The following is an 18,673-nucleotide window of genomic DNA, read 5'->3' as shown; positions in this document are numbered from 1 at the left end:
TTAAGAAACTTCCAATGACAATTACGTGGATATATTTCAACAAAAGTACTGGTTGAATCAACGTTGTTTACACGTCTTTGAACCAACATGGAATATCATGCCCAGTGGAATAATAAAATGAGTTATTATTCCTCAAAGTCAGCAGGATATGTTCATTATAGCCCATTAAATACGAGTTAGACTAGACATTAGTCATTATACCGAAATTATCCTACAACTGTAAAAGTTGTAGAGAGCGGTCATGTAGCCTGGTGGGCTATACATCACGGACGGCAAGGCCCATCATTACTTGCAGGTTACATTACGGGAAATAAGAGCGTTTAATAAGTTATTTCCTGCTCATAAAAACGTTGTTTTTAATCAAAGATAGAAGGCTACATAATTGATATAAAATATCTTGAGAGGTTATTGATAGGAGGGCCATCACCGGTGTGAGGGATGGTTTTGTTCTCTTTTAGCATAAATATATGCCTTATAGAAGTAGGACATGTTAATCACAGAACATAGCATGACTGGAGAAAAGCTGTTGTTAATCTAGGGTGTCGACTGTGCAAACCACAAGGTTGAGACAAGATGGAAAAATGCTGAATAACAAGAAAACAGGAACGGAGGAATGTGTAGGAAAAATGCTGAATAACAAGAAAACAGGAACGGAGGAATGTGTAGGGAAAATGCTGAATAACAAGAAAACAGGAACGGAGGAATGAGTAGAAACCAACAAATCAGCTCAATCTTCACAAACACCATTCCGGACATTTGAATCCTGAGTGCTGTGTCTGGACACCACCGATAGGCTAGTAAGTCTAAACCACGCTAAGCCTCTACTGTGACAGGCCAACTCTGAAGTTGGAAATACCATTGACACAGTATAAAAGAAGATGTCTGTACTATTTCAGTCAGTTCTCTGCTTTACCCTGCGTGGTGATACAGTGAACCCGTATATACGAAAATTGCATTTGCCATTCATTGTTTGCGGTAATTAAACATAATTAAAGAAAGTTAGCAGACCTTGCTTTTTATTTATCCTGATACCGGATGTGTTACACGCAGAGTTCACACCGGTGAGTAGCCTATAGGCTTCATCCTCATCATTGGGAAGTCAGTGCCAATGGAAAGTTTATTTAGTAGCCTACTATGTAGCCTGTAACATATACTGTATTTCCTCCTAATGTTGTACAATCTGTGTCTCTTGTTCATTGGCCAGGGCCCCGTTTCCAGATAGCGATGGAATTTAGGTTTACAAGTGTTTTAACAATGTATCGTTTCTACAATGAATGTATCTTCTCTGTCCGACATCAGGATACCATTTGAGAGCACTAGTTATCTCCAAATGTGGTTAGTATCTTTGACCGCACGCTGACAGTGAATTCAGTGGCTAGCCACACTACAAACCTAATTGTACCAGGTTCCCGTGAAGCAATTATAAGGACAGTCCACCAGAACATACCCGAGAGTTTCCTGATTAGCAAGGTGTATTCTGCGTTTAATTTCATTGTGTATTAAAACACAGTTTGAGATCATTGTGAGGGGATTTCGCAAGTGGTTCGTATGGGGAAATGCGCTTCCATGGGAAAATGTCGGAGGTTGCAACAGTAACCAAGGTGACGGGGCTTAGCAAAGGATCAGTTCATTACATTTTAATCTCTTATCAACATTATAAACCAATAAATAAGTTAACTAAATGAAATTGTATTTTTCTATTTATCTTTCCCAAATACGTTTGTATATTGTCCCATACTATAATCTGTATTCTGTATAAACTGTAACGACCCTGGGTTTATAAGCGCGGAAATCGAATCTGTCGCACGAGCATGCTTTTGTGGCACAGTCGATAACGCGCTGGACTTCGGGCTAGAAGGTCGAGGGTTCGAGACCTGCTCCCTGCTGTTTCATTACAATACAGTGCATTCAGAAAATATTCACACCACTTGACTTGTTTCACATTTTGTTGTGTTACATCCTGAATTTAAAATGAATTACATTGAGATGTTGTGTCACTGATCTACATGTAGTAGAGTTAAAATGGTTATTCCATCAAACTTCAAATTATTAGAATAGTCACAACGCAGAACAGAACAACCAGGTTGAGGGTCAGTGGCCAAAGCCCGCGAACAGGAATATTCCAAGTTCAGACAAAAGGGGGGTGTCAGATCGCTATGATCGCCAGGAACTTTACTTTTGGTCTCTATTTTTAATTGTTGCGCTACTGGTGCTGCCTGTTGATGTTAGGTAGGCAGCTACAGTAGCTGAATGATGTTAACATCTTCAGGTTTTATTTTATTTCATCTGGGTGCTTGCGTCACCTACTAATACCCTGGTACTACCCGCATCTCCCGTTCTCCTCAGTCCGAGAAAACACTGAGAGAGAAAGATATGTGTTGCAGATTACTCCTTTTTAGAAGTCCATAACGTGAAATAAATAAAACATCCCAAGATCAACATAAAAGCCTAAAAAGACAGCCGTGGTGTCCCTCTTCATTTCTTGGTTCTCCTGTGGTGCATAGCAAACCCGCTACATACACACAATACCCCATAATGGCAAAGTGTAATTTTGTTAGTAGATTTTGTTTTTAATTAATAAAAAAATGTAAAGCTGAAATGTCTTGAGTCAATATTCAACCCCTTTGTTATGGAAAACCTAAATAAGTTCAGGAGTAAACATGTGCTTTACAAATCCTAAAATAAGTTGCATAGTGGTTAACATGATTTTTGAATGACTTCCCCATCTCTATAGCTCACACACACAATTATCTGTAAGGTCCCTCAATCAAGCACAGATTCAACCACAAAGACCAGGGAGGTTTTTCAATGCGTCACAAAGAAGGTCACTGATTGGTAGATGTGTAAAAAAAAAAAAAAAAAAAAAAGGGAAAAAAAGCAGATGCTGAATATCCCTTTGAGCGTGGCAAAGTTATTAATTAGGCTTTGGATTGTGTATCAATACACAAAGCCACTAAAAATATAATAGCGTCCTTCATAACACAATTGCTGGAGAGGAAGAAAACTGCTCAGGGATTTCACTATGAGGCCAATTATGATTTTAGCACAGTTACAGAGTTTAATGGTTGTGATATGAAAAGGCTGAGAATGGATTACCAACATTGTAGTTACTCCACAATACTAACTTAAATGACAGAGTGAAAAGAAGGAACCCCGTATAAAATACAAATATTCCAAAACATGAATCCTTTTTGCAACAAGGCACTTAAGTAATGCTGCAAAAAATGTGGCAAAGCAATTACATTTTGTCCTATATACAAAGCGTTATGTTTGGGGCAAATCCAACACAACACATCACTGTGTACCTTTCTTCATAGTTTCAAACATGGTGGGGGCTGCATCATGTTATGGGAATGCTTGTCATCTGAATTTCTTTTACGGAGTACAGCTATAAGCAAAGGCAAAATCCTAGAGTAAAACCTTGTTCAGTCTGCTTTCCAACAGACACTGAGAGACAAATTCCCCTTTCAGCAGGAACAATAACCTAAAACACAAGGCCACATCAACACTGGAGTTGCTTACCAAGATGTCATTAAATGTTCCTGAGTGGCCTAGTTACAGTTTAGACTTATATCGGCTTGAAAGTCTATGGCATGACTTGAAAATGGCTGTCTAGCAATGACCAACAATCAACTTGACAGAGCTTGAAGACTTTTTTGCAAGAATAATGGGCAAATATTGTACAATCCAGGTATGCAAAGCTGTTAGAGACTTGCCCCAAAAGACTCAAAGCTGTAATCACCGCCAAAGGTGATTCTAACATGTGTTAACTCAGGGGTGTGAATACTTATGTAAATGAGATATTTCTGTATTTCCTTTTCAATACATTTGCTAAAATTTCTAAAAACATGTTTTCACTTTGTCATTATGGGGTAATGTGTGTAGATGGGTGACAAAAAATATCTATTGAATCCATTTTGAATTCAGGCTGTAACACAACAACATGTGGAATAAGTCAAGGGGTATGAATACTTTCTGAAGGCACTGTATATACAAACAAACAAACAAATAGGCGCCCCCCACTGCAGTTACTAACACTAACCCACTAGGGGTCTCGACCCCAACTTTGAATACCATTGTGAGAGAGATATCACCTATGGCTGCAAATATTGAGGCGGCTTATTCTAATGCTTATAAAATCTACCTAGGCATATTATTATTATCATGACCCATTACCATTGTTTGTATAATGTGACAAGGTATCTGTACTTGCCATGATGATTAATTATGCATTTAATTTGTCAAATCTTATTGTGTTTTGTGGACACATTATAACGATCTTCTTCATCTGATGAACAGGATAAGATCGGACCAAAACGCAGCGTGGTAAGTGTCCATGATAATTTATTACAACTGAACACGAAAATACAAAATAACAAAGTGAATGAAAGAAATGAAAATCGAAACAGTCCTGAAAGGTGACACAACACAAAACAGGAAACAACTACCCACAAACACCAGGTGGGAAAAGGCTACCTAAGTTTGGTTCTCAATCAGAGACAACGATAGACAGCTGCCTCTGATTGGGAACCATACCAGGCCAAACACATAGAAATACAAAACATAGAATGCCCACCCCAACTCACGCCCTGACCAAACCAAAATAGAGACATAAAAAAGGAACTAAGGTCAGGACGTAACACACATACTTGAAGAAATAGTGCCTAATAAGCCCATATGGGCTTGGCACCAATTGGTGTATGACAGTTATATAAAATAAATGTAATCAAATCAAAACTATGTTCTCTCCTCTCCTCCGTCCAGTGTGCCTGGGTATCCAGATCAACCCTCAGATCAAAGGAGATTTCCTGTCCGTCTCCTCGGAGAGAACCTTCGGCCAACCTCCTATTCGCTCACACCTTGCTCCATCTCATCTTCATGTATTTCATTGGCTGAAGCTCCGTCATGCACTACAGACCAACCAGACGAGGCCCCACCAAGTAAACCTCTTACACACACACATCCACCTGAACACCAACCATGGAGCCAACTCTTCTATGACTGTGATTGGTCGATATACAGCGCAGTGTGTTCAAGATGATTGTTGTTTTCCTAACTTTCTTTAATCTGACACACATTCCCTTTTGCACTTGAAGACAAAACTAAAATAAAGAGATGACATGGTACCAGTCGGTGGTTTAATGAAGGAGAGATAATTGGGACATTTTTTGGAATGTGCCTTTGAGTTGGAACGTACCTCGAACACCGACAGCGTAATTGCATTTTGTTACACCAGAAGTAAATTCATTGCTAATGAAACGCTGCGTTTGTCTTGCAGCATAGCGTTGCAGAGGCAGTTGCAGTGTGTTCTGTATGGTGCATACAGTACGTTGGATTTATCGAACGTATGCGTCAAACTGTATGCTAGACGGTTTGACAGAAACGGTAGCAGAAGGTGAATGTGAACTTTATTTGCACATATATCCAGATGATGCTGCGTACCATTTTGCGCAGTGACATTGTAGGTGTGAGCTGGGCAGCTGTGGGACAGACAGACAGACATGTAAAACCAGGTTTGACATATAAAGCCTTACATGCTGACCAGACCGGACAAGTCGTGTGCGTGAGCGTCGCAAAAATAAATTTAGAAATCCATGTTATTCAATTATTGCACCCACACTGCTTGCACCGAGCGTCTGCGACACCAAGGGCTAAAATAGATGTCGTTCCTATTTCTGACACAGATCACGCTGCAAGTCCTGCCTCTCCCATTTCCTCATTGGTTTATAGAAGCAGGTACTCACGTGTCATCTCCTCATTGGTTATACCCACGTGGGTGATAGAAAGACGAACTGTTTTGCCGGTAGTCGTGGTAATACAATGAAAGTTTAGATGCGATCACCATATAATTTAAACGATGAAAAGGCCTGGAAGGAGGAGAGATGACTAGAAACGATTCGGTTGGCCGTTTTATATGTGGATTAATTGTCGGAGTATAGATCCTTGTGCATTTCAGGTAAAATAACAACTCAATGTTTATATCCGAGGACAAATTACCTAGCAACAGCAAGCTAGCTAAATAGGACAAATTAACGTTAGCTAGCAAGTGCAAGCTAACTAGCTAAATTACCATACATGTTTAATGTCATTGGTTCAGAGTTTGTTTTGATATTTTAACCTGCGTTTCGTGATCGCGTTTGGTGTGGGGGGCAAAATAATTTTATGCACGATAGCGCACGCGCGCAGCCGGTTTGGGCAAGGTGTTACTACAACTCTAAAACACACCAATTCTTTATGTGCAGCAAAACCACGCATTAAAAAACTTTTGATGCGTTTTAAATGCCAAGTATGAGACTTCAACAAGAGATTAAATTGTACAATTTTGGGCTTCATGTTGGAAAACAAAAAAGGAAAAACAAAATTTTTCATGTTATGATAAAGAAACAGTACATAAAATAGCCTATTAGTAATCATCGTTGGAGGTAATATGAACTAAAACAACAGGGAACTGAAACGGTTAAAAAATCTGTAACATCTGGACACCACATTTGTAGGGCATGTGACCAGCAGGAAGTGAGGGCTAGGGAACGAGTTGTTTTAGGAAACGGGTTTTATTAATGAACCACTTCTCACAGCGCCATAGCCTCACATAGTCACAGTCTGGAACATGACTCCTCTACTCTTCTTCGCCTTCCTCCTCCTCTCTCGTCTGCCAGGTAAGAACTGAACTCGGGTCTGGTTTCTCCTGAGACGCAGATTAACTCGTGCTCCACCTCCTCTTGGATTAACAACATTCCCGATGGAGAATCTCTAATGACAGTGTGATGGAGTCCCGGAGAAGGCTTAATCTGGGCCTGGGGAAACATGCACTAACTTTTTAAACTTTGTAAAAGACATTTGCTCCTCAGGATATAATGTATATAGTGTAGTAAAGGGTAGCTAGTTATTGAGCAAACTAATTTAAATGGCTGAGAAGCTCATGTTTTGTGGTGTTGAATATGTAAAACCATCCAAAAAGCTATCTTTCATTTCTACTTGTATAAAATCACATTGTTAGAGCATTTTGATGTTATGATCAGTAAAGTGTTGAAGGGAAGCCATATTGTTTAGATTTTCTGTGTTTTCTTGCACAATATTGTCTTTTTTTCAGTTTTCAAACATTTTACTGGCACAAGTGTCCAAATTCATGGTATTCTCTGACAGTCAGTGGAAGCAGAAAGCAACATTCTCCTGTCTCCTTCCTAAGTCCCAGACTGTATTATGCCCTCAAGCAAGCGTGTTCTTCTGGGTTTGAACCTGGCTCGTTTGCACACCACAAGACTGTGTTAGACCGCAGAGCTAAACTCTAGGAAATAATCTCAGGGAACTAACGGAATATTCAGGTCTCAGTCAAGGGGGAGGGAGAGTGAGAAGGGGCAGGAGAAGAGGAAGGAGAAGAGAGAAGGCAGATGGAGAGGGGATAAGGGTGGAGGAAAGTGGGGAGGGGGAGAAGAGCAGAGCTGCCAACTCTCACGCATTGACCATGAGACACGCATTTGACCCTCTTCTCACGCTCAAAGAGGGAGTAGGGAGGAGGAGAAAAGGGAATAGGAAGAGCAGAAGGAGAGAGGGAGTAGGGAGGAGAAGGAGAGGGAAGAGAGAGGGAGGAGGAGAAAAGGGAATAGGAGGAGGAGAAGGAGGGAGGAGAGAGAGAGGGAGTAGGGAGGAGAAGGAGCGGGAGTAGGGAGGAGAAGGAGCGGGAGGAGGTGTAGGTTCTCTATGTAGGTTGACCTGGCAGTTGTAGAGGGGTTAGGGGTCAGGGGTTAATGAACTTCTCTTCCTGCCTGTAGGTTCTCTATGTAGGTTGACCACTGTGGGTGATCTAAAGGTTCTGGAGGGGTCAGGGGTTAATATTAGGGTGAATGACATCTCTGCTCGCTGCTTGTAGGCTCTCTCTGTAGGGTGACCACCGTGGGTGACCTGGCGGTTCTGGAAGGTCGGTCGGTAATGATCCCGTGCCATTACGGGCCGCAATACGCCAGTTATGTGAAGTACTGGTGCCGTGGCAGTGTAAAGGACCTCTGTACCAGTCTGGTTCGCAGCGATGACCCACGGGGGCCAGCACCTGGAGAAGACAAGGTGGCCATGTTTGATGACCCGGTACAGCAGGTGGGAGGATCAGATGGTTTCTATTATTAATATCTATTAGGGTAGATACTTTATTGTACATTTAGTAGAATTGGCTGGTCAGTATGATGTCTAGTAGAATTGGCTGGTCAGTATGATGTCTAGTAGAATTGGCTGGTCAGTATGATGTCTAGTAGAAGTGGCTGGTCAGTATGATGTCTAGTAGAAGTGGCTGGTCAGTATGATGTCTAGTAGAAGTGGCTGGTCAGTATGATGTCTAGTAGAAGTGGCTGGTCAGTATGATGTCTAGTAGAAGTGGCTGGTCAGTATGATGTCTAGTAGAAGTGGCTGGTCAGTATGATGTCTAGTAGAAGTGGCTGGTCAGTATGATGTCTAGTAGAAGTGGCTGGTCAGTATGATGTCTAGTAGAAGTGGCTGGTCAGTATGATGTCTAGTAGAAGTGGCTGGTCAGTATGATGTTAACTGTTGACACTGGATTTCTCCAGTCAGCAGCATAATAAAAGGGTTAAAAGATGTGTATTTTTCATGTTGTTACAGTGAGCATGATGATGATAATGTGTTATATTTTATACCCAGGTGTTCACAGTAACAATGACAGAGCTGCAGAAGGAGGACTCTGGATGGTATTGGTGTGGTGTGGAGGTGGGAGGAGTCTGGAGTGCTGATGTCACAGCCTCCCTTCACATCAATGTTATCCAAGGTGAGAGGACACAAGTCCCTCCTTCTCCCTGAAGTGTGTACTCATTTGTACACTCTTTCCCTTAATTTGTGCACTCGTTCACGCAACGAGTCACAGTCCCACTCCCCATTCTAACCCCTTCTCCCTTAAGTGTGCAGTCATTGGCTGTGTTCTCATTGGCTGTGTTCTGATCTTATTCACTCCCCCTTTATGTATTTAAAAGCATTAGATTGGTGCAGGCACGGCTGGAGGGAGTGTCCACCATATTCCACCATCACACTACACCATTCCTTATAAATCTACGAGGGGGGAGTGAACGAATGCACACTTCGTCAGAAGGGTAGAGAATTGGAATGTAGCCCTTCACATAATGTCTCGTTTGCTCCTCCTCATGTATCTGCAGCATTGGAGTGGTGTGCTGGTCTGGTGGTTGTTATAGTGTGCTGTGGTAGCTAGTTGGTATGGTTAAACTACACGTTAATACGTATATGTGTTGTTCTGGTGGTGCTGTACAGGTATGTCTGTGGTGAACAACATTGTGAGTGGAGAGGAAGGGACCAGCGTCACTGTCCAGTGTCTCTACAGCCAGGGATACAGGTACGACTGGACATCACCTCTGTAGCAGGGCTGGAGAATTGCCGTCCCTGGAGAGCTACTGTCCTGTAGGTTTCACTCCAACCCTCATCTAACGCACTTGATTCAAATATTTATAAGCTGAATCAGGTTAGTTACAACTGGGGGTGGAGTGAAACCGGACAGGAAGGTAGCTCTCCAGGAACAGGGGTGGAGTAAAAACGGACAGGAAGGTAGCTCTCCAGGAACAGGGTTGGAGTAAAAACGGACAGGAAGGTAGCTCTCCAGGAACAGGGTTGGAGTAAAAAAGGACAGGAAGGTAGCTCTCCAGGAACAGGGGTGGAGTGAAACCGGACAGGAAGGTAGCTCTCCAGGAACAGGGTTGGAGTAAAAACGGACAGGAAGGTAGCTCTCCAGGAACAGGGTTGGAGTAAAAACGGACAGGAAGGTAGCTCTCCAGGAACAGGGTTGGAGTAAAAACGGACAGGAAGGTAGCTCTCCAGGAACAGGGTTGGAGTAAAAACGGACAGGAAGGTAGCTCTCCAGGAACAGGGTTGGAGTAAAAACGGACAGGAAGGTAGCTCTCCAGGAACAGGGCTGGAGTAAAAAAGGACAGGAAGGTAGCTCTCCAGGAACAGGGTTGGAGTAAAAAAGGACAGGAAGGTAGCTCTCCAGGAACAGGGTTGGAGTAAAAACGGACAGGAAGGTAGCTCTCCAGGAACAGGGTTGGAGTAAAAACGGACAGGAAGGTAGCTCTCCAGGAACAGGGCTGGAGTAAAAACGGACAGGAAGGTAGCTCTCCAGGAACAGGGCTGGAGTAAAAACGGACAGGAAGGTAGCTCTCCAGGAACAGGGCTGGAGTAAAAAAGGACAGGAAGGTAGCTCTCCAGGAACAGGGTTGGAGTAAAAACGGACAGGAAGGTAGCTCTCCAGGAACAGGGTTGGAGTAAAAACGGACAGGAAGGTAGCTCTCCAGGAACAGGGCTGGAGTAAAAACGGACAGGAAGGTAGCTCTCCAGGAACAGGGCTGGAGTAAAAACGGACAGGAAGGTAGCTCTCCAGGAACAGGGCTGGAGTAAAAAAGGACAGGAAGGTAGCTCTCCAGGAACAGGGTTGGAGTAAAAACGGACAGGAAGGTAGCTCTCCAGGAACAGGGTTGGAGTAAAAACGGACAGGAAGGTAGCTCTCCAGGAACAGGGCTGGAGTAAAAAAGGACAGGAAGGTAGCTCTCCAGGAACAGGGTTGGAGTGAAAACGGACAGGAAGGTAGCTCTCCAGGAACAGGGCTGGAGTAAAAACGGACAGGAAGGTAGCTCTCCAGGAACAGGGTTGGAGTAAAAACGGACAGGAAGGTAGCTCTCCAGGAACAGGGCTGGAGTAAAAACGGACAGGAAGGTAGCTCTCCAGGAACAGGACTGGAGAGTTCTGCTCTATAGAGTACATAACCAAATCAAATCAAAGTTAATTCATTGTGCACACAGTTTAGCAGATGTTATAGCGGGTGCAGTGAAATATTTATGTTACTAGCTTCTAACAATGCCGTAAAAAGTCAAACAAGTACACAAATAATACAATAAAACATTTAAATCTTGAAATGTCAGAACGAATCCAATTAACCCAAATAGCACTGTAACAGTGATCCAGATGCAGTCTATACGTATATACACCAGATTAATTTACACAAGATATACTAAGAATGATATGTACAGCAGTAGATATACTAAGAATGATATGTACAGCAGTAGATATACTAAGAATGATATGTACAGCAGTAGATATACTAAGAATGATATGTACAGCAGTAGATATACTAAGAATGATATGTACAGCAGTAGATATACTAAGAATGATATGTACAGCAGTAGATATACTAAGAATGATATGTACAGCAGTAGATATACTAAGAATGATATGTACAGCAGTAGATATACTAAGAATGATATGTACAGCAGTAGATATACTAAGAATGATATGTACAGCAGTAGATATACTATGAATGATATGTACAGCAGTAGGTATCCTAAGAATGATATGTACAGCAGTAGGTATCCTATGAATGATATGTACAGCAGTAGATATACAAAGAATGATATGTACAGCAGTAGATATACTATGAATGATATGTACAGCAGCAGATATACTAAGAATGATATGTACAGCAGTAGATATACTAAGAATGATATGTACAGCAGTAGATATACTAAGAATGATATGTACAGCAGTAGATATACTAAGAATGATATGTACAGCAGTAGATATACTAAGAATGATATATACAGCAGTAGATATAGTAAGAATGATATGTACAGCAGTAGATATAGTAAGAATGATATATACAGCAGTAGATATAGTAAGAATGATATGTACAGCAGTAGATATAGTAAGAATGATATGTACAGCAGTAGATATACTAAGAATGATATGTACAGCAGTAGATATACTAAGAATGATATGTACAGCAGTAGATATACTAAGAATGATATGTACAGCAGTAGATATACTAAGAATGATATGTACAGCAGTAGATATACTAAGAATGATATGTACAGCAGTAGATATACTAAGAATGATATGTACAGCAGTAGATATGTTAGTAAGCTATATCAAGAATCCAGTATATACAGGGCATTTGGAAAGTATTCAGACCCCTTGACTTTTTGTTACGTTACAGGCTTATTCTAAAAAATATTTATATTTTTTATATACTCATCAATCTACACACTATACCCCACAATAACAAAGAAAAAACAGGTTTTAGAAATGTTTGCAAATGTATAAAAAAACAGAAATAGCTTATTTACATAAGTATTCTGACTCTTTGCTATGAGACTAGAAAATGAGCTCAGGTGTATCCTGCTTCCATTGATCATCCTTGAGATGTTTCTACAACTTGATTGGAGTCCCCGTGTGGTAAATTCAATTGATTGGACATGATTTGGAAAGGCACACACCTGTCTATATAAGGTCCCACAGTTGACAGTGCATGTCAGAGCAAAAACCAAGCCATGAGATCGAAGGAATTGTCCGTAGAGCTCCGAGACAGGATTGTGTCGAGGCTCAGATCTGGGGAAGAATGTCTACAGCTTTGAAGGTGCCCAAGAACACAGTGGCCTCCATCATTCTTAAATGGAAGAAGTTTGGAACCACAAAGACTCTTCCTAGAGCTGGCCACCCGGGCCAAACTGAGCAATCGGGGGAGAAGGGCCTTGTTCAAGGAGGTGACCAAGAACCCAATGGCCACTCTGACAGAGCTCTAGAGTTCCTCTGTGGAGATGGGAGAACCTTCCAGAAGAACAACCATATCTGCAGCACTCCACCAATGAGGCCTTTATGGTAGAGTGGCCAAACGGAACCCACTCCTCAGTAAAAGGCACATGACAGCCTGCTTGGCATCATAGACTTTCAGACCATGAGAAACAAGATTCTCTGGTCTGATGAAACCAAGATTGAACTATTTGACCTGAATGCCAAGCGTCACGTTTGGAGGAAACATGGCACCATCCCTACGGTGAAGCATGGTGGTGGCAGCATCGTGCTGTGGGGATGTTTTTCAGCGGCAGGGACTGGGAGTCTAGTCAGGATTGAGAGAAAGATGAACAGAGCAAAGTACAGAGAGATCCTTGATGAAAACTTTCTCCAGAGAGCTCAAGACCTCAGACTGGGGCGAAGGTTCACCTTCCAACAGGACAACGATCCTAAGCACACAGCCAAGACAACGCAGGAGTGGCTGCGTTGTCTCAAGTCTCAATGTCCTTGAGTGGCCCAGCCAGAGCCCAGACTTGAACCCGATCTAACATCTCTGGAGAGACCTGAAAATAGCTGTGCAGCGACAATCCAACCTGACAGAGCTTGAGGATCTGCAGAGAAGAATAGGAGAATCTCCCCAAATACAGGTGTGCCAAGCATGTAGTGTCATACACAAGAAGACTCGAGGCTGTAATCGCTGCCAAAGGTGCTTCAACAAAGTACTGAGTAAAGGGTCTGAATGCCTATGTGTTATTGCATTTACATTTCATATATAAATTAGCAAGCATTTCTAAAAACCTGTTTTTCCTTTGTCATTATGTAGATTGGTGAGGGGGAAAAAATAATTTAATCCATTTCAGAATAAGGCTATAACATAGCAAAATGTGGAAAAAGTCAAGGTGTCTGAATACTTTCCGAATGCACTGCAAATAAATATGTGGTGTGTATAAACCAGTGTAACTAAAATACAATGTACAGTAGTAGAAATAGAATCAGAAATGTTGAGAATACAGTATTTGAATACACAGTACAAAAACCCCATGGTAAAATGGATAGAAATTGCAGGAATTTAGCTTCTGGATCAGAGTCCGGAATATAAACATATATGTATTTGAATGTTGTGTAACCTGTCTATATAGAATACCCTAGCATCAGAACTGAACTCCTGCTCCCAATGTGACTTGTGGCAGAGAGAGTACATCTACAGTAGGCCTGTGATTTTGTGCAGTTGCCAGTAGGATTGTGGGTCTGTGACTGTCTGTCTGTTGTCAGGCAGAGTGAGAACTGCTGGTGTCGTAGTGACGTGTGTGTGTGTGTGTGTGTGTGTGTGTGTGTGTGTGTGTTGTCAGGCAGCATGAGAAGCGGTGGTGTCGTAGTGGTGACTGGAGCTCCTGTCTGGTGACAGATGGTGAAGGGCGGTATGAAGACCAGGCAGTAGAGATCAGAGATGACCTGACCAAGGCTTTCACTATCACCCTGAAGGGACTGGCCCGGAGAGATACAGGTATGGAGAATATAACTCATAATAAATAATATACCATGGCGCAGTTATGTGGATTTTGATGATGAAGACAATCTATATATTATATTGTATCTGCAGGATGGTAATGGTTATTATTACCATGGTAATATTCTAATGTATCTGCAGGATGGTAATGGTTATTATTACCATGGTAATATTCTAATGTATCTGCAGGTAGGTACCGGTTATTATTACCATGGTAATATTCTAATGTATCTGCAGGATGGTAATGGTTATTATTACCATGGTAATATTCTAATGTATCTGCAGGATGGTAATGGTTATTATTACCATGGTAATGTTCTAATGTATCTGCAGGATGGTAATGGTTATTATTACCATGGTAATATTCTAATGCATCTGCAGGATGGTAATGGTGGTGGTTATTACCATGGTAATATTCTAATGTATCTGCAGGCTGGTACCGGTTATTAATATTCTCATGTGTGTGCAGGCTGGTACTGGTGTGCTGCAGGACAACAACAGGTGGCTGTCCACATCCTGGTCACTCCTCCATCCACAACAGGTACATGATGATTAGATATGATTGGCTGAATCAGGAATTAGAACAAGCAGGATTAAGAAACCTGTTGTGTGTTTGTCCCGCAGCGCCTGCTCCTACAGTGACGTCCCCACCAGAAGAAAGCCCCCAGTCTGTTCCCGTGTCTCCGTCTGTGTCTCCTCTTCCCAGACACGTAGCTAAAGGAGCAGACCCCCACAGGTAACACTGCAGACCAGGGAAGGATAGGTAACCATGGGTAGAAGTTACCACATCTATAGGTAGCCCTGTGTGTGTGTGTGTTGCAGGCCACTATGGGAGTTTCCTCTGATGGTGTGTGGAGTTTTGTTCATCTTGATGGTTCTGGTGCTGCTGCCATGGAAGATACTGGACCAATACAGTGAGTCCTGTACTGGGTATAGTAGGTTTATAAACACACAGAAGGCATGACATGGATTTCACACTGAAGGTTTCTAGTGAACAAAATGCAGGCCTTATTCATAACTAGTTCATGGAAATGTGTCCTGTTACAATGACACTGTCTGCTGGTAGACAATGGAATAAGCATATTTTATTGCTCCTAAGTTAAACCTCACCATATCTTTTCAGACAAAACACACAGGACAAGACAGGCAGAGGAGCTGGAAGCCAGACTCAGTGTAAGTCCACTACAACTATCAGCTGATCCAGACTCAGTGTAAGTCCACTCCAACTATCAGCTGATCCAGACTCAGTGTAAGTCCACTCCAACTATCAGCTGATCCAGACTCAGTGTAAGTCCACTACAACTATCAGCTGATCCAGACTCATTGTAAGTCCACTCCAACTATCAGCTGATCCAGACTCAGTGTAAGTCCACTACAACTATCAGCTGATCCAGACTCAGTGTAAGTCCACTACAACTATCAGCTGATCCAGACTCAGTGTAAGTCCACTACAACTATCAGCTGATCCAGACTCAGTGTAAGTCCACTACAACTATCAGCTGATCCAGACTCAGTGTAAGTCCACTACAACTATCAGCTGATCCAGACTCAGTGTAAGTCCACTACAACTATCAGCTGATCCAGACTCAGTGTAAGTCCACTCCAACTATCAGCTGATCCAGACTCGGTGTAAGTCCACTCCAACTATCAGCTGATCCAGACTCAGTGTAAGTCCACTCCAACTATCAGCTGATCCAGACTCAGTGTAAGTCCACTCCAACTATCAGCTGATCCAGACTCAGTGTAAGTCCACTCCAACTATCAGCTGATCCAGACTCAGTGTAAGTCCACTACAACTATCAGCTGATCCAGACTCAGTGTAAGTCCACTCCAACTATCAGCTGATCCAGACTCAGTGTAAGTCCACTACAACTATCAGCTGATCCAGACTCGGTGTAAGTCCACTCCAACTATCAGCTGATCCAGACTCGGTGTAAGTCCACTCCAACTATCAGCTGATCCAGACTCAGTGTAAGTCCACTACAACCACAGTGGGGCAAAAAAGTATTTAGTCAGCCACCAATTGTGCAAGTTCTCCCACTTAAAAAGATGAGAGAGGCCTGTAATTTTCATCATAGGTACACTTCAACTATGACAGACAAAATGAGAAAACAAAATCCAGAAAATCACATTGTAGGATTTTTTATGAATTTATTTGCAAATTATGGTGGAAAATAAGTATTTGGTCAATAACAAAAGTTTATCTCAATACTTTGTTATATACCCTTTGTTGGCAATGACAGAGGTCAAACGTTTTCTGTAAGTCTTCACAAGGTTTTCACACACTGTTGCTGGTATTTTGGCCCATTCCTCCATGCAGATCTCCTCTAGAGCAGTGATGTTTTGGGGCTGTTGCTGGGCAACACGGACTTTCAACTCCCTCCAAAGATTTTCTATGGGGTTGAGATCTGGAGACTGGCTAGGCCACTCCAGGACCTTGAAATGCTTCTTACGAAGCCACTCCTTCGTTGCCCGGGCGGTGTGTTTGGGATCATTGTCATGCTGAAAGACCCAGCCACGTTTCATCTTCAATGCCCTTGCTGATGGAAGGAGGTTTTCACTCAAAATCTCACGATACATGGCCCCATTCATTCTTTCCTTTACACGGATCAGTCGTCCTGGTCCCTTTGCAGAAAAACAGCCCCAAAGCATGATGTTTCCACCCCCATGCTTCACAGTAGGTATGGTGTTCTTTGGATGCAACTCAGCATTCTTTGTCCTCCAAAAACGACGAGTTGAGTTTTTACCAAAAAGTTCTATTTTGGTTTCATCTGACCATATGACATTCTCCCAATCTTCTTCTGGATCATCCAAATGCTCTCTAGCAAACTTCAGACGGGCCTGGACATGTACTGGCTTAAGCAGGGGGACACGTCTGGCACTGCAGGATTTGAGTCCCTGGCGGCGTAGTGTGTTACTGATGGTAGGCTTTGTTACTTTGGTCCCAGCTCTCTGCAGGTCATTCACTAGGTCCCCCCGTGTGGTTCTGGGATTTTTGCTCACCGTTCTTGTGATCATTTTGACCCCACGGGGTGAGATCTTGCGTGGAGCCCCAGATCGAGGGAGATTATCAGTGGTCTTGTATGTCTTCCATTTCCTAATAATTGCTCCCACAGTTGATTTCTTCAAACCAAGCTGCTTACCTATTGCAGATTCAGTCTTCCCAGCCTGGTGCAGGTCTACAATTTTGTTTCTGGTGTCCTTTGACAGCTCTTTGGTCTTGGCCATAGTGGAGTTTGGAGTGTGACTGTTTGAGGTTGTGGACAGGTGTCTTTTATACTGATAACAAGTTCAAACAGGTGCCATTAATACAGGTAACAAGTGGAGGACAGAGGAGCCTCTTAAAGAAGAAGTTACAGGTCTGTGAGAGCCAGAAATCTTGCTTGTTTGTAGGTGACCAAATACTTATTTTCCACCATAATTTGCTAATAAATTCATAAAAAATCCTACAATGTGATTTTCTGGATTTTGTTTTCTCATTTTGTCTGTCATAGTTGAAGTGTACCTATGATGAAAATTACAGGCCTCTCTCATCTTTTTAAGTGGGAGAACTTGCACAATTGGTGGCTGACTAAATACTTTTTTGCCCCACTGTATCAGCTGATCCAGACTCAGTGTAAGTCCACTCCAACTATCAGCTGATCCAGACTCAGTGTAAGTCCACTCCAACTATCAGTTGATCCAGACTCAGTGTAAGTCCACTACAACTATCAGCTGATCCAGACTCAGTGTAAGTCCACTACAACTATCAGCTGATCCAGACTCAGTGTAAGTCCACTCCAACTATCAGCTGATCCAGACTCAGTGTAAGTCCACTCCAACTGTCAGCTGATCCAACACACAAGGGGTGTTGCAAAATGTTGCGAAACGTTTTGCAACATAAACCATTTACTCCAAACAGAAAACGCAAATGAGTTTCTATTGTACAAGGTCCCTCCTCGTTTCGTATGCTTCCGTTTGTTTCTTAAACAGTAAACAGTTTCCATAATGAATACACCCTTGGTCCCCTTGTTTTAAACACCTGTGAGTTGACTGACTGACCCCCCCCTCTCCCCCCAGGACCCCCCAGGTGACGACTGGCAGAACACCTCTGTCATCTTCCTCAACTCCGCCTCACAGAAGGTGTCAGGTTTCTGACCCCGCTCACCCTCCAGTCACCTCTGACCTCTAACTTCCACCCTCTATCTCTGGCCACCTTTCTTCAGAGCTGGACGCCATGTTGCTGCCTCTAAATATTCCATCCATCCAACAATATGTTCAGTACCATGCTGTATGATCCTGCCCTTTGGTACAGACCTGCTAAGTACCACAAATGCTAATGATGTTAGTTATTGTGATCATTACCTGACATAATAATGTTACGATGTTTACTGAAATCAGTGTGTATATAATCTACTGTAACTATTTGTTTGTATTACATATTTACATTTTCTATTAAAAAAAATTACATGAAAGGGACTAGTTATCATAGTACTCAGTATACTGGTTGGACAAGTTGGTATAGAAAGGGACTAGTTATCATAGTACTCAGTATACTGGTTGGACAAGTTGGTATAGAAAGGGACTAGTTATCATAGTACTCAGTATACTGGTTGGACAAGT

General features: G+C 42.3%; 1 protein-coding gene across 3 annotated transcripts; it reads left to right on the top strand.

Annotated features, from left to right (window-relative positions):
- Window positions 1-914: 914 nt before the first annotated feature.
- On the top strand, window positions 915-18,541 carry pigr (polymeric immunoglobulin receptor). 3 transcript variants are annotated; one of them, XM_071376200.1, is made up of 12 exons: window positions 915-1,061; window positions 4,300-4,326; window positions 4,765-4,940; window positions 7,868-8,088; window positions 8,644-8,767; window positions 9,262-9,343; window positions 13,914-14,068; window positions 14,541-14,612; window positions 14,696-14,807; window positions 14,894-14,985; window positions 15,195-15,244; window positions 18,131-18,541. In XM_071376200.1, the coding sequence occupies exons 1-12, from the start codon at window positions 1,036-1,038 to the stop codon at window positions 18,206-18,208; spliced, it is 1,215 nt and encodes a 404-aa protein (XP_071232301.1). In that variant the 5' UTR covers window positions 915-1,035; the 3' UTR covers window positions 18,209-18,541. The 3 variants fall into 3 exon arrangements, with proteins under 3 accessions (XP_071232301.1, XP_071232302.1, XP_071232303.1); XM_071376201.1 differs by lacking the exon at window positions 15,195-15,244 and having other exon boundaries at window positions 18,131-18,288; XM_071376202.1 differs by lacking the exons at window positions 915-1,061; window positions 4,300-4,326; window positions 4,765-4,940 and adding an exon at window positions 6,520-6,656.
- Window positions 18,542-18,673: the final 132 nt, after the last annotated feature.

The sequence above is a fragment of the Salvelinus alpinus genome, chromosome 30 (assembly GCF_045679555.1).
Source record: "Salvelinus alpinus chromosome 30, SLU_Salpinus.1, whole genome shotgun sequence".
NCBI classification, from domain to species: Eukaryota; Metazoa; Chordata; class Actinopteri; order Salmoniformes; family Salmonidae; genus Salvelinus; species Salvelinus alpinus.
The sequence above is the reverse complement of the archived record's forward strand: the minus strand, read 5'-3'. Positions and strand labels throughout refer to the sequence as shown.